Genomic DNA, 14,688 nt, shown 5'->3' with positions numbered 1-14,688 from the left:
TTTTTTGCTTGAGAGAAGCAAAACCCTGGACCCAGACATCTCCTTAGCCTGTAGTTTTCTTGAAAAGTGGTGTGTTTGGAAGTGCCTGTGTGCATGTGGTGTGCTCATGTCTGTGTGTGATTCCCAGGTGAGGATCAGCACTCTCAGGGCTGTGATGTGTGTTGAGTTGCACCTCACTCTTCCTGCCTGCCTTGTTTTTCTTGGGCTGACAAGCTCCTGACTAATGGCAGTCACTGCTGCTTAATCAGGAAGCAATTTAATGATAACCTTTTCTAATTAACTAGCAGAGAGAAAAATGAATAAACTGTGAAACAGCCAGCTGGCTGCAGTGTCCCGAGCCAAAGGGCCTGTCAGGTGAGAGAAAATGGTGTCTGGGAACAAGGATGGCAGCTCTGGGCCTGCCATTGGCAGGGTAGTAAAATTCTGAGGTGGGAGGGGGTTATGGTGTTCCCCAGGGCCTTTTCTCTGCTTTCTCCCCTGCTCTGGTCACCCACATGGGAATGTGACTGTTCAGGAAAGGCATTTTCATGTGTATGATCAAGCCCCATGTATAATTAAAACTCTGGGAAGACCTTTTATTTGAATTTTTATTTTAATTGATGCAAATATGAACAATCACCTTATTTTGAAGATGTTCACAAAACCATAAATCCGCCCAAGTTGGAAAGCACATGGAAAGACCATCTGATCAAACCCTTTGTGGGAAAGGGAGCCAAGATGAGGTTATCTATCACCCTGTCCAATTGGATCTTGAAAACCTTCCATGATGGGGACCCCACTATGTCCCTGGGGAGCTTGTTTCAATGTTTGATTGTTCTCAATGCAAAAAAATTCTTTCTCATTTCAAGATGAAACCTCTTCCAGTGTAATTTCTTGAACAGTGTAGGACCCAGTGCTGCTCCCTGAGGAACTGCACTTGTGACAGGCTGCCAGTGCCAGCCTGCATAAAACCCATTGATTGCTGCCTTCTGCTGTGGCCTGGGAGCCAATTCCCTCCCCATGTCACAGATCCCCCCCCCTTCAGCCTGTCTGGTCAACTCATCCAGGAGGAGGCCATGGGAAACATGGTCAAATATTGTGCTGAAGTCCAGGTTAACTACTTCCACTACTCTTCCCATATAGACAGAAAATGTCATTTGGCTGTAGAAGGTGTTTAGGTTAATCTGCTATGATTTCCCTCTAATAAATCTGTGCTGGCTTTCCCAATCACCTATTTAATTTGCTTTGTGATAGTTTCTTGGAAGACTGTACTACTTTCCAAGGGCCTGGAATTATACTAATGGGCCCATAATTTCCTGTGTCCTCTTTTGTGTTCTGCTTGTAGAAAACCTTGACATCTGTCCTCTTCCAGCCTCCAGGCACATCCCCTCATCTATCTGGTCACTAGTGGTGTCCCCAGGGATCAGTGTTGGGCTCAGTCCTGTTTATTTGCAATCTGGATGAGAGGATTGAGTTTACCATTAGCAAATTTGTGGACGACACCAAGTTGGGTTGGACTGTCACTCTGCAGAGAAAGCTGGGCAGGTTGGATGAATGGGCTGAGATTAAGGTATGACATTTAACATGACCAAGTGCCAGGCCCTGCACTTCACCCACAACCACCCCAGGCAGTGCTACAGGATGGGGGCAGAGTGGCTGAAAAGCTGCCCAGTGGAAAAGGATCCGGGGGTGCTGGCTGACAGCAGCTGAACATGAACCAGTACTGCCCAAATGGCCAAGCAGGCCAATGGCACCTGGCCTGTATCAGGAGTAGTGTGGCCAGCAGGACCAGGGCAGTGATTGTCCCCCTGTGCTCAGCACTGGTGAGGCCACATCCTGAGTGCTGTGACCATTTCTGAGCCCCTCAGCTCAGGAAAGACATTGAGGTGCTGGAGTCCAGACAAGGGCAACAGAGCTGTGAGGGGTCTGGAGCAGCTGGGGGAGCTGGGGGTGTTTAGCCTGAGAAAAGGAGGCTCAGTGGAAACTTTATCACTCTCTGAAAGCACCTGAAAGGAGATTGCAGCTAGCAGAGGTAGGGCTCTTCTGCCAGGCAGCCAGGGACAGAGCCTCAATCTGCACCAGTGGAGGTTAAGGTGGGACATTATGAAGAATTTCTTCACAGAACAGGCTATTAGACATTGGAATGGGCTGCCCAGGGAGGTGGTGGAGTCACCTGGAGGTGTTTAGTGAAAGACTGAACGCAGGCTTCAGTGCCATGATGTGGCTGACATGGTGGTGTTCGATCATGGGTTGGACTCGATGATCTCAGAGGTCTTTTCCAACCTACCACTGATATTCAAAAATGACAAAGCAGCCTTGCAATGCCAGCTGCTGCTCCTAACCCCGGGGACAGAGTCCTTCCTCACTGCTGACAAGAGCCGTGACCCTTTCTCACACATCAGCTCACTGCTGACTCCCCGCTCAGACACCGTTAGGAAAAGCACATATTGGAGAGCCAGACCCACACAGCAGGGGCAGCGGGCGAGGGGATCTGCCCCGCCCGTACAGCGCTGGGTGCTGGCTGGGGAAAGACTTCAGCCTGGGGCCGGCAACAGAGTCCCCGCACGCCGTACGGGGCCTGACCGAGGGCGGCCCCGGTGTCCCGGCTCCCTCCACGGAACGCCGCAACTCCAGCGCCCCCGAGATGGCGCCGCGACCGGAAGACTTCATTTCCCAGTGCCCCGCGCGCCCCACTCGCCACTCTTATCTCCCGGCGTGCTGTGCACTCCCCGCCGCTCCGTGCCACAGGGCGGTAGCGCAGGGCCTGCTGGGAGCTGTAGTCTCTCGACGGCGCTCCGGGCCGCGCCCGCCGGCGGTGAGCGGGCGGCGGAGCCTCCGCGGCGGGCGGGAAGAAAGCCTGACCTCCGGGACCGCGGGGGTGGCGGGGGGACCCGAGGGACGGGTCGGGACCTCCGTGGGGTCTGGGACGGGAGCCTGCCTGGCTCCTGGGAGAGGAGGGGGCAGAGGGTGAGCCCCACCGCCCGCAGGAAGCTGAGGAGCGGAGGGGCGGGCATCCCGCAGGACGCGGGCGGCGAGTGCATGGAGCGGGGTGGGCTGCTGGGAGAAGTGGCGGGAGGCAGCTCCTCGCTGCTGTGTGAAGGTGTGTGACCTGCGAACGGAGCTTTCTCAGGAGGAGCTGGCTCTGTCCTGTGGGGTTCAGCATGTATGTGCCACGCTGTGTGAGATACCCAGGAACCGAAGGTGAACAGGGAAGATGGGCATCGTCCCATCTTTGCTAAAAGGTACCCGAAATAGGACACACTAACACCAAAGGGATGTAATCCTTTGCCTCCATGTGCCTTCGCAGGGCTGGCTCTGCAGTGCAGGGTTTCCCTGTGCTTTGCTATTTTACTAGTTCTGCTGGGAATTGCAGAGAAGAGTACTTGAATAGAATAGGAGTTTTCTCCTTTTTCCATATGTTTTATCTATGCAGGACTGGCATGCAAGGCCTCATCAGTGTCTGTCACCATCTACGTGTTGATAATGGCTCAGCATTAATGTGACAGCTTTACTGTACTACTAGATTCATGTAGGATCAGTTACAGTAATACTCAATTACTAATAATGCTAAGTTATCAATACAATAGTAATCTGTGGATTGTTTTTTTTTTGTTTGTTTTTGGGTTTTTTTGTTTGTTTGTTTGTTTGTTTTTCTGTAGACTGGCCTCTCTTCCTCTAAAGAAGCAGTTGCCTCTGTGATTTATTCCCAATGTAGTTTTGGTAGAGACTTGTTGTTGGAATTGTTGAAGATGTCATCAGGCCTTACGGAGGAGCAGAAGAGGAGGATAGAGGAGAACCGGCGGCTGGCTTTGGCCAGGAGGGCAGAGAGGCTGGCAGCCCAGGGCGCTGGGCACGGGGGCATCGCTGCAGCTCCGCACACCGGGCACGGGCTGGGCAAGCCGGGCGGCTCCAAGGAGGAAAACAATCATGTCGGGTTCACCAGCCAGCCCCCACTCAATCCAAACGCGCCTATGGAGCAGAGGAGCTGTCTCCAGAAAGGCTGTAACCATTACCCAGCCAAGCAACAGATGGCTGGCTCACACAGAGAGCAGCAGAAGAGTTGTTCAGAGGACTTGGAGCAAGCAAGTGGCCTAAAGCAGTTCCCTGCGATGATCCCAAATTCTCTGAGTTATTCCCATAAACATTTCTTGGATGCTGGTAGTCAGGAAGATGGACAGCACACTTCTGTTAATCATGGAACATTCCAGCAGCCCAAAGGCAACCCAATGTTCAAAAACCCCACAGGACCAGCTCATCCAAGATTCACTGATAATGGGCACCCTGAGGGTAGTAAAGATTTACAAACTCAGGACAAATCTGCCATTAAATATGTTTCACCACCAAGCGATGCAGAAATGCTGGAAAGCATGAACACAGTGACAGAAAGAACAGGGGGAGGTTTTTTCTCTCAGGCCAGTGATGGGATGCAGAAGCTGACCACCTCTGCTGGTGTAGGTTCTGCCTTTGAAGCTGCCTCTCACAAGAAAGCAAATAATGTTATAAAAGGTAGTAAAGATTTACAAACTTGGGACAAATCTGCCATTAAATATGTTTCACCACCAATCTGTGTCCTCCTGAGCGATTCAGAAATGCTGGCAAATATAAACATACCTACAGAAAGAACAGAGGGAGGTTTTGTCTCTCAGGCCAGTGGTGGGATGCAGAAGCTGGCCACCTCTGCTGCTGTGGGCTCTGCCTTTGAAGCTGCCTCTCACAAGAAAGCAAATAATGTTACAAAAGGAAAATGTGTGAAATATGGGGAAGACCGATTCCAGGTTGAAATAGGGTACAACGCTGAACTTATTGCTGTGTTTAAGAAGGTTCCAAGCAAAGCCTATGGTAAGAATTGTTTGTTTGCTGTTATCTCTGTTTTAAATTGGGTTGAAGTTTTGGCATCTGCTGCTATTGTAGTTGCTACTTCTCTTACCAATGTACCTATTGCTGGGGTGGAATTTGTGGTATTAATGGAGGATTAAAGAAGTAAATACAGATTAAATTGGATAGGAATTCTGGACATAAATAGCTTGAGCTTGGATTTAGAAAAGAAGTCTAAAGCCTTGCTTTATGAGTAGTGCTCTGAGAAGTTAAGTGGCAGCAGCTGGTCAGTTTGTTGAAAGTGAAGGAAGCAAAGTTATTCATATACTGGGATGTGAAAATGGGTCACTTCAGCTATAGTTCAGAGTTATGAGCTGATTCTGTTTCATGGGTGACGGAGAGCAGTGGAATCTCTCCCTTTTGTTTTTCTTCTAATATTTCACCATTATCTTTATTTGTTTTATTCTATTTTTGTTTTCCCTCAGGTTTTGCTGATCCCTGTGAGTGGTTGTTGCATTCCTGTTTAGTATTCATATTCCCTATGTTTTTTCTGATGTCATGTAGCTGTAAACATGGGCATAAGTGTTTTTCAGATGTGTGGCAAAAAATTTGCATGAGTAGATTGAATACTCTTACCTCACATGAACATTTTTTGGCACCACTTTTTTTCTGCCCCAAATGATTCATATTCTGCCCTATTACTCTTGCCCTACTTTAGATCCTGCTATGAAAAAATGGAATTTCAGCATGGAAGATTACAGCAGTGTCTGTAAGTAAATGTTGAATGATAAAAACAAGTGGAATCTTGACACCCCCTCCTTCCCCTGCTTTCCATAGTTATTGTTTAGCTTTGTTAGTGTCTTGAGTAATAAAAGTAGTGCTACTTAAAGATAATACCCATCTTTTAGGCATCAAGCTCATAAAATTTTTCTGATATTTTGTAGTTGATTAGAAATAATTTAATTTTTCATGTAATCTAAATACCAAGCACAGCTTGCCCTTTCTCTACCATTGCATTTTTCAGCAACCAACAAGATCATAGCAAATTATCTGCTGTGCTGGTACTTGTTTTGAATTTGTTTTGAAAACTGAGTGTGTTCCAGTGGCTAATGTTTAATTTCTGGGTCCATTCATGTATTTTCTTTTTAAATAGCTCTTCTATAAACACATTTATTGTTCATTTTCTGTGTCAGAAAAGGATAAAGGGTAGTTCTCCAGAGTTTTGAGTGAGATTGAAAATGAATTTGCCCTTTTTTTGGTATAACAAGGGTGGGTTCATCTTTTTTTTCCTCTCCTGTCGTCTTATTCTGGAAAGATGGAGAGATTATAGAGGCAAACACTTCAGGTAGGCTCTTCAGAAGCACACTGTACTGAAGTGAGTGATAAATCACTATTGATTTCACTGGGAACAGAATTAGGCCTGTGTTGAGCACTTTAAAAAACCACAGTTGAGTGCTGGTATTTTAGCTTCCCATGTGGGTTGCCACACATTTATAATTTAAATGCTGTTGGCTTGCTTGAAGTGTATCAAGTACAGATGAGAGCAGAGTCTCTGCACCAAGGAGCCTGCAAATGAAGAGAATGGTTTTTAGAAATCAAGCATTTTTCTTTAAAGCCATGAAATACCTGAGGACTCTATGGGAGGTTCCTATTTACAAGTGAAGACAGTATGTGACCAACATTGGCCTGTGAAATTGGGGAAAATAGCCTGAGAAAAGGGAACTAACTTAAAAGGGCCTTGAAAATGTAAAAGTGAAAGTGTAAACCAATTATTTTTAAAGTTCCCACTTGTAATTTAGTTTTTCTGAATAATGTAATCCTGTATTACCTTTTTTTTTCCTTTGTACTATAAATTAAACTTGCAGTCAAGCTTAGAAACAAATGTTGAAATAAAGGAGTAAAATAGGCTTTTTTTCTCCCTAATTTCTTTCCGTTTTAGTTGTAGAGGTGACCTCTAACTACACAATGCTAAACCAGTAGCATTTAAAATCTTTTGCTTGGTGCATTGGGAGGAGAAGGTGTAAATTGGTGTTTTCCAATCCCTCTAATTTAAAAATTATTTTCAGTGGGTACTCTTAAACTTTTTATTTGGAGTAGAAATCTCAAATGCTTGGATTTATTCAGGAAGTAGCTTATTTTAAAATAAGGTTGGATGATACCCAAATGGTTTATTTATTAATTGATTAGGAAGAAATCGTCTGATTTTCTTTTTTCTCCATTTTCACATCTTGACCACTGAACTTAAAGTTTGTACTTTTTTGTTGTGTATCAGTTTTCTGGACTAGTTAAAAAGAAGCAGAGAGGAGCATCGTGTGCAGCTCAGTGCTCAAAAGACTGGATTCACCTGGGTTTATGCTAAACATCTCCCACAGAGGGAAAGTTGCCTTCTACAAGTACTTGAAGAGAGAGTGTGCTTAATGGTGCCTTGCTTTTGAGTGTAATTGACTCTGCAGATGTTCATGAATCTTTGTGTTACTATGGTATCTGTGAGGTGGAGGCTTGGGCACAAACTGCACTACTTTGGTGCTGTAAAAAGTATAAGAAATAGTATTTCTTAACCATCAAAGTTCAGTTATAATAATAAAGGCAACACATGGGTATGGATTGGCAGAGAAACACAGGGGTAAGTGACATGTTTATTTCTGTGGACAGCTGTGTTCTCAGGCTAACATCAGTAAAATGCTGTGTCCCTCCAGTCTCCATGCCCTGGCATTGTGTCAGAAGTGATTGCTGGTGGTGGGCAGGACAGGAGTGCAGGTGGCTGGGTGGAGGTGCAAGTCTAACTGTAGGACGCAGAATAAAGGGTAATAAAGGTTAAAGGGAACTTAAATTGTAACAAAAGAGATTTAGGAATTTGGACTGGATTCCTTCCTACAGCATTCCTCCTAGGTGGATTGTGTATCAGACATTGATGTGAGGCAGGAGGCAGATTTTTAAGTTTTTCTCCTTTGTTGTTTACAGAAGCACCTCCCCATCTTTTTAGACACATGCTGTTGATCACCATGCCCCCATCCCTGTGATTTTCTGAGTTAAAGCACTGTAAGGCTGGGTGCAATTTACTGCTAAATGTGCTTCTGCAGATTGTTTGCCCTGGCCTAGGGAGCCACATTTTAGAATTGCTGACAGAGAGGGAGCTTAGTGCAATCACAGTGCTGGACAGGCCCTTGTTCATTTACTATCACATGTTCCCTTTGCCCCTGCTGCATTCTCTGTGGAAAATCCCACCAGCCTCCTCCTCCAGGCCATTGCTTTCTCTATTCTTTGTCCCTGTGAATGAAAGCAGGGAATCATCATCCCTTTTAAACTTGTGTGGGTTCTTTGTTATTAATTCTTTTCTATATCTCTACTCTCCCTAGTGGAAGCAGCCAATCAACTTTCATCAGTAATTCTGGCACCACTGGAAGGACAAAGTGTGGTTGGCCTGGCATCAGGCTCTCATTTTGTTGGCAGCAGGGTTGATGTGAAATCCCTCTTGAAGATGTGTAAGAGCTGGAAGAAGCCCTCAGCCCTGGTCAAAGGGAAGTGTGTGCTCATCTCCCGCCTGCGATTTGAGGTCGATGTTGGGTATTCTGCAGAAGTGATTGCAGTGTTCAAAAAGATGGATTCCAGAAATTATGGTGGGTCTCCTGCTGTGTCTGCTTTGTAATAATGGCTGTGTTGGGGCTGTTCTTGCTTTGTAGATAAGAGGTTGTGAGAGTACATCCCTCTGAAAGAGCACGGGAGAATGTGCTTTGGTGAAGATTTTAAAAGATCTTGTAGTTCTAGTTTAGTGTTGTATCCATGTCCAGCACTTTATCCCATGGCAGAACATGTCCTCTGCCTGTTAGCTGAGGTGATAGTTCAGGTCTCAGCATGATTACCTTGACATTTACTGTAAATACTGTGAATGAGGTGGGTTGTGCTGATAATCTGCCAGCAGTATGGAGACCATGCAGAGTTATTGTCTTTATTATCAAATGCAGCAGGATGTTCTCTTACTTCTGCTTTACTGTGGTGTACAGTGGCTGCAACTGCCTGAGCAGATTTAGTTTGCCAGGAGTTTTACCAATGTTTTCAAGGCAAGTGTAACTGTAGAGCACTCTTTATGTTGGCATTCAGATTTCTATGGTAAATATAATTTTTTTTCCACTTGTAATTTGGGAAATGAGACACAGTGATGAGGTGACATACACAATGTCACAGGCAGTGACAGCATGGAGAAGAAATTCTGGAGCTCTAGTTCTTTGGGCAGGGTCCCACTTCCTTGTTGTGCCTTCACCTGACTCTGAATTTAGTCTTCTTTCCCTGGTATTGCACACAGCTGCTACGCAGGGATAAGCCTGCCAGATAGATCTGGCATTAAATTTGGATATTGATGAATTTCCTCCTGCACCCTCCTGAGCACTTTGACTCTAGGGTATGGAGGCACAAGTGAAAGTGATTGTTTTACTGACTGAAGTCAGAGTTTGTTGATTCACAAGCAGAAACTTTGCACACATTCTTCATCCCTTCTTGCAGTGAAGAAAAAATGGTTGCCAAAATCCTTGAGCAGATGGGCTCATTAGGAGAGCTGATCTTGGCTTGCTGTGGTGATACCACCATTTCTAGATGTATGGTCATACTTTTAAATCTTTTCCAAACTAACTGCTTAACATGACAGCAAACACAGGAGAATTGATTTTGATCAAGGTAATAGTTCTTCTAAAATGGACAGAGAATTCAGTCTTTTTTTAAAAGAGACTTATGACAGTGTTTGTTGTAACTATTGCAGATATGAATACCAGAAAATGGAATTTCCTGCTGGAGGATTACCCCAAACTAAGTGAGTAGCTGTGTTTCTCCAGTGAAGGAGAACTTCTGTGCATCAGTTTCTGTCTATTTCCTTTTGCCTTTATGTATCTGTATAATCCTGCTGAAACTGTGACTTGCCAAACTGAAATGTAAAACTGTCTTTTAGTATGTTTTTTTTCCTAATAGATGCAACTTTGCAGAATCATCCAGTCTCTGCAGCATGCTTCTAGCACATCTGCTTCTCAGGTTTTTATGTTTAATTGAGGTTATAGAGTGCTTTGAGATGAATAGCAGTACACAAGTCCTATAGATTGTAACTATTATTTATCATCGCAGTCAGCATGCTGTGTTTGCTTCACTGCTCATGTGAGGGTTTGTGGCTGTGGAATTTGGTGGGGGTAAGTTTCAGAAGGATAATAAGCCAGGTGCTCTCTGCACATCCTTGGGAAGTGTGAGTGTTTCAGAGGTGAAATGCTGTTGCTCAGAGTGCTTGTTCTCCAGCATGGGCTCCTCCTTCCATGGGATATCAGAGTGTGTTTAATAACTGAGTAAGTGCCTGCTTCTATGATGCATGCCTTAGTAACGTTAGTAATGGTTGTAGGGCTGAAAGCCCTGTGGTGGGGCTGTGTAGGAAGGCCAGGTCTTGAAAACAAGTGAGTGTGTCTTGGAGGAGACTGTTATGGAACTGCAAGATTAGGATGTTGACATTCCTGATTTTGGTGAGTGCTGATGATCACTCACAATTTGGTCAGAAGGCCTTTTGTACATGCAAAGGGCCTGATCCTGTAGCATGTGCCAGGCAGTGTGAGCACGCACATCACCTCCTAGTCTGTCATGGGATCAGTCATGCTGGCTGGGAGTTGTACACATTACATGAGGTGTTCAGAATCCCACAGATTTGAGGAAAGGAAAATAATTCCATGAATCTTGCAGAGAGTAATTTGTGAGGGCATTTGAGGATTCCAGCACGTGCCTTTTAGAGGAGCAGCATTTACTTTGTTGCCTGTTCATTTCCCTACATCAAAATTAAAAAAAGAGAATTTAGGCTGGATGCCATTTCCAGCAGAGAGATCTGTTAGCTGGGAACTGTTTGTAGAGGTTAATGTCTCTTTGCCTAGTTGCTCAGTCATCTTTATATAAAGGTCACTTCACTAAAAACTGTCTGTTGGATGAATCATGCGGTGGCAGATATATCTTAATCACTCTCCCAGCTCATGTACAGAACAATAGCAACAGAATTATCAGTGAGCAAATTGTAGCAATTATGCTAACACACATCTCGGTCTGTGAGTGTAATAACAAGCTTGTGCTCTTCTTTGGATGGAGAGAGTTCCTGCTATTGAAGAAGTATAAATTAAACCAGAGAGTTTTAAAAGTTTGGTCATTGCCCAACCACAAATGGAAATCTTTTCATATGTATATTTCTTGGAATTGCTTTCCCCCTTTATATGGCAGGGGTCCATCCTGCTGTTTTCCTCTTGGAGACTACTGAAACAAAAATACCTAATTGAATTCTGGTGCATTTACTGCTGGTATAGTGAGTTCTTATTTTAGTTGTTTTTCCAAGCAGGTTTTTTTAGCCTTCTGGACTTCATATACAAACCATTATTAAAGAAAAAAAAGGAAGCTGCTTCCTGCAATAAAAATTTGTGCCCCTGCATTTGTGTTCCTAGTGTAGAGGTGTCTTTGATTTCATAGTCACTGGACAAAAATTATTACATAAGTTCTCCTGGTTACAGCTCGCTGTGTGTTTAAAACTGGTGTTAATTTGCTTAGAGATTAACTGTTGGATTAAAAAGAAACACTTTTATTTTTGGGGGGATGGAATAGAGAGGCTGTTGGAGGGGACTAAAGTAGGGTTGTCCAGGAGGAGAATTGGTTGGATGCTCTGGTTGTTATGATGTGTGGGTTGAAAAGGTGAAGGCTCTGAGGTCTTGGTATAATGGATGCTGGGGATCCCTTTAGTCAAACTGGGAAGGTAAAGTTGTGGGGCTTCATGGGTGAAGTACTGAGGAACTGAAGTGGCTGCCTGTAAGCTGCTTCTGTCCAGGAGAAGAGCAGTGGCCACCAGCTGGGCAGGGAGGTGCTATGGATCCTGAAGGATGGCTGTTGGAGTGCTGCTGGTGATGGTACAAAAGCTGTTTCTGAGTCTTGAGGTGCTTCCTGTTTTCTTACCCAATGTGGTAAAGTGGAGGCAGAACCCAACTGTGTGAATTCAGGGAACAGGAGGAGAAGAGAGTTTTCAAAATTGAAGATTAATTATATTCTTTAGGTAACTCTCTTCAGTCACTTCTGATGGTTTTGTCATGGTGGGCACCTCAGAGGTACAGAATCCCAAGGTCAAGATAAAGATGCCCCTGCTTTCTAGGCTTCAGGAGTTCTTTTTTTCAAATCTGTACTTCAATTCTGAGTAAAGTGTGCCCTAAGCTGCCCTCAGCATGAATAATCCAGCTCCAGCTGTATTAGTAGCAATCGTCTCTGAATGATGGCATCAGAGTTGCAGTTTTTTATAATCAAGTCTAAGTAAGAGGGGAGGAGATGTGATTCATCATGTGGTTCTGAAATAGACTTTAGGGAAGAGGCCAGGCTAACACCTGTGCATGATGCCATGATTTCTGTGACCTGTTTCAGGATAGGAGATGATATTTTTGATGAGGTTGAGGGTTGTGTCCCGAGATCCATAATGGAAGTTGTGTGTGTGTTGTCCTTCAGATAATGAACTGCTCTGTTCTTTGCAGTGCAAGAGTTACTGAGCCTCATGTCCGTAGAAGTGGAGCCACTGCCTGAAGCAGTAATTAAGACCTTTGCTGCTCAGCTCCAGAGATCTCCATCACTGACAGACATTCCTGATGCTGACCTTTCAGGAGTGGACTCCAAAATTGTGACGAGCCTCATGCCCTTTCAGCGGGAAGGTGTGAAGTATGTCCTTTTTGCATGCTGTTAAGTGCTAGTCCTTGTCTAGAATTGTGTCATTTCTATTGGTGCACAGATTGCCTTCTTGTCCATGGAGGGCTCTGCATTTCTCTAGAGTCTGGGCCTATTATACTCTGCCACTTTGATTATTTGGTATAGGATGGTTTGTTTAGGACTTTTTTTTTAATTCTTTATTATTTTTTGGGTGACACATCTGTTTTATTTCGAGATAGAATTCATCATGAGTCAGGTGGAAAGTAGTATTTTGCTAGCCTAAAAAATTGATCAAATGATACATCTCTGATCTCCCTCTTGTGATTCAGTATGTAGATATTTGTCATATGATTTTTTATTGTGTAAGGTATTTTTTTTTTTCCCAAGTGCATCTCTTCTGTTGTTGTTGTTTTTTGAATATTAAATACGTATGGGAAAGGACCAAGAAATGGGACTCAAGCCCTAAAACATTTTAAATTACTATTTATATGTATAGATAAAAGTTTAAGTGTCCCTGTCCCCATCATATATAATCAATAGTTGTTGATTTCAATATGCAATCCAGGACAGTCTGTACTTAATGGTCTTAAATTGCTATTGTTGTTAGTAATAATTTCTTAGCCAGAATGAACTCTGGAACACAATGTGAGTAATATAATGGAAAAAATGTGCTTTAAATAATTGTAAGGTCTTGAGACTACTTCTCATATAAAATCAAAGATTTCATATGAGAACCACAGCTGAACCACTCTGTTAAGGAGTTTGCAAGCTTTGAGAGATTTGTGGGAGTTGCTCACTTGTATGAAGACTAAGGGAGAAAATCCAGGCTTACTGAAGAACCCAGATCACTTACAGGTGATCCACATCAGAGGCTTCATCATGACTTGTGCTCATCATGGTTGCCAGATATAACCCATATCTTGACTCTTCTTTCCCTCTCTGTTTTTCCCAGTTTTGCCATTTCCAGAAAGGGACGTTTGCTGCTGGCGGATGACATGGGCCTGGGCAAGACCATCCAGGCCATCTGCATTGCTGCCTATTACCAGCAGGAGTGGCCCTTGCTGGTGGTCACTCCTTCTTCTGTGAGGTTTACATGGGCAGAGGTACTGTGGGCTTGGCCATGTGCAGGGGTCAGTGAAGAGCCTGTGGGATGGTTACACTGTGCTGTGCTTTGCAAAAGTTAAACTTTTAAATGTATTAAGGCAAAGAAACAAAAAAAAATATACTGATTTAGAAACTTGATGATAGTGGGAAAATGCTTGGCATTGACTGTATGGTATATGCCTAATTTTTTTTTTATTGGCTGATTTTCTTTTCATAGTCCAGCTGATCTGTTGGGAAAAGGGACAGCTAGAGAAAGTGTGTCCTCTGACCCTGTGTTAACTTTTTTCCCTGCAAGTCAGTTGGCTCCAAGTGGGCATTTTACTCATCAGTGTCAAAGATAATAGTTACATTCAAGCAATTGTCTGGTATTTGAGCCCATCATAGCAGTATTTGCCAGTTCCTTGGCTGGAACAGAGTCCCAGATGCTGGGATTCTCCATTCTGTTCAAAAAGCCCCATTATCATCATCATTGTCTGTCATAATAAGTCTTTTGGCCTGTCCAGTGTATGCTGCTGACTCTCTGAGTCCTTTATTAATGTTGGTCAAAGCCCAAGAGAGCTTGGATGGCTGAGAAGTGTCTTGAAATAAATCACTGCCATAGTTTGTACCCTGAGGCTGCTGGGTTGCCATGGGCTAGTGAAATGTTCAGTGTGGGAGAAAAAGGTGAGCCAGAGCTTTTAGGTCAGTGAATTCTTTCCAGAGAAGGAGGAGGTGGGAATTTTGCTTTTCCTGGAATATGGCATTGATGAGAAAAGTATTGATTTGGATTTACTGGTTTTGTGCTATAACCAGGTTGTTAGAGCATCTTGGTGTGAGTTTTATTATCCCGTAGTGCAACAAAAGGCAGGGGGAAAAGAAGATAAAGTTGTTTACTGAGAATGGGAGTGATGCTCATCATACTTGAAATCTCAATGTCTATAGACCTGTGGGACAGCACCTAACCTGAGTGCATCTGTGGGTTATCTACCAGGAACAATTTGGGCCTAGGTTTCCTTGTTGAAGTACTGGGAACTGCAAATAAACTTCTAGATTCTGCTTCAGGTGCTTCAGGAGATTTCAGAAATATGAGGCATTTTTGAATGGTTGTTTTGTTGTTTTTTTTTTTTTTTAAAT

General features: G+C 44.0%; 1 protein-coding gene across 5 annotated transcripts in view; it reads left to right on the top strand.

The window, feature by feature from the left end:
* The first annotated feature begins 2,776 nt into the window (after window positions 1–2,776).
* Window positions 2,777–14,688, top strand: part of SMARCAL1 (SWI/SNF related, matrix associated, actin dependent regulator of chromatin, subfamily a like 1) — a 35,548-nt gene continuing 23,636 nt past the window's right edge. For 2 of the 5 annotated variants that reach the window (XR_009418775.1, XM_059475788.1), the window contains exons 1-6: window positions 3,040–4,818; window positions 5,513–5,563; window positions 8,151–8,411; window positions 9,545–9,595; window positions 12,303–12,483; window positions 13,424–13,574. Coding sequence is in view for 4 of the 5 variants with exons in the window: in XM_059475788.1 (XP_059331771.1) it covers window positions 3,729–4,818; window positions 5,513–5,563; window positions 8,151–8,411; window positions 9,545–9,595; window positions 12,303–12,483; window positions 13,424–13,574 (1,785 nt within the window). In the remaining variant the exon portion in view is untranslated. Of the gene's footprint in view, window positions 2,795–3,039; window positions 4,819–5,512; window positions 5,564–8,150; window positions 8,412–9,544; window positions 9,596–12,302; window positions 12,484–13,423; window positions 13,575–14,688 lie in introns of those variants that run through there. The other 3 variants (XM_059475785.1, XM_059475787.1, XM_059475786.1) reach the window with 3 other exon arrangements.

This window comes from Ammospiza nelsoni, chromosome 7, assembly GCF_027579445.1.
Source record: "Ammospiza nelsoni isolate bAmmNel1 chromosome 7, bAmmNel1.pri, whole genome shotgun sequence".
NCBI classification, from domain to species: domain Eukaryota; kingdom Metazoa; phylum Chordata; class Aves; order Passeriformes; family Passerellidae; genus Ammospiza; species Ammospiza nelsoni.
Note: the sequence above shows the minus strand (reverse complement) of the source record. Positions and strands in the feature narration are given on the sequence as shown.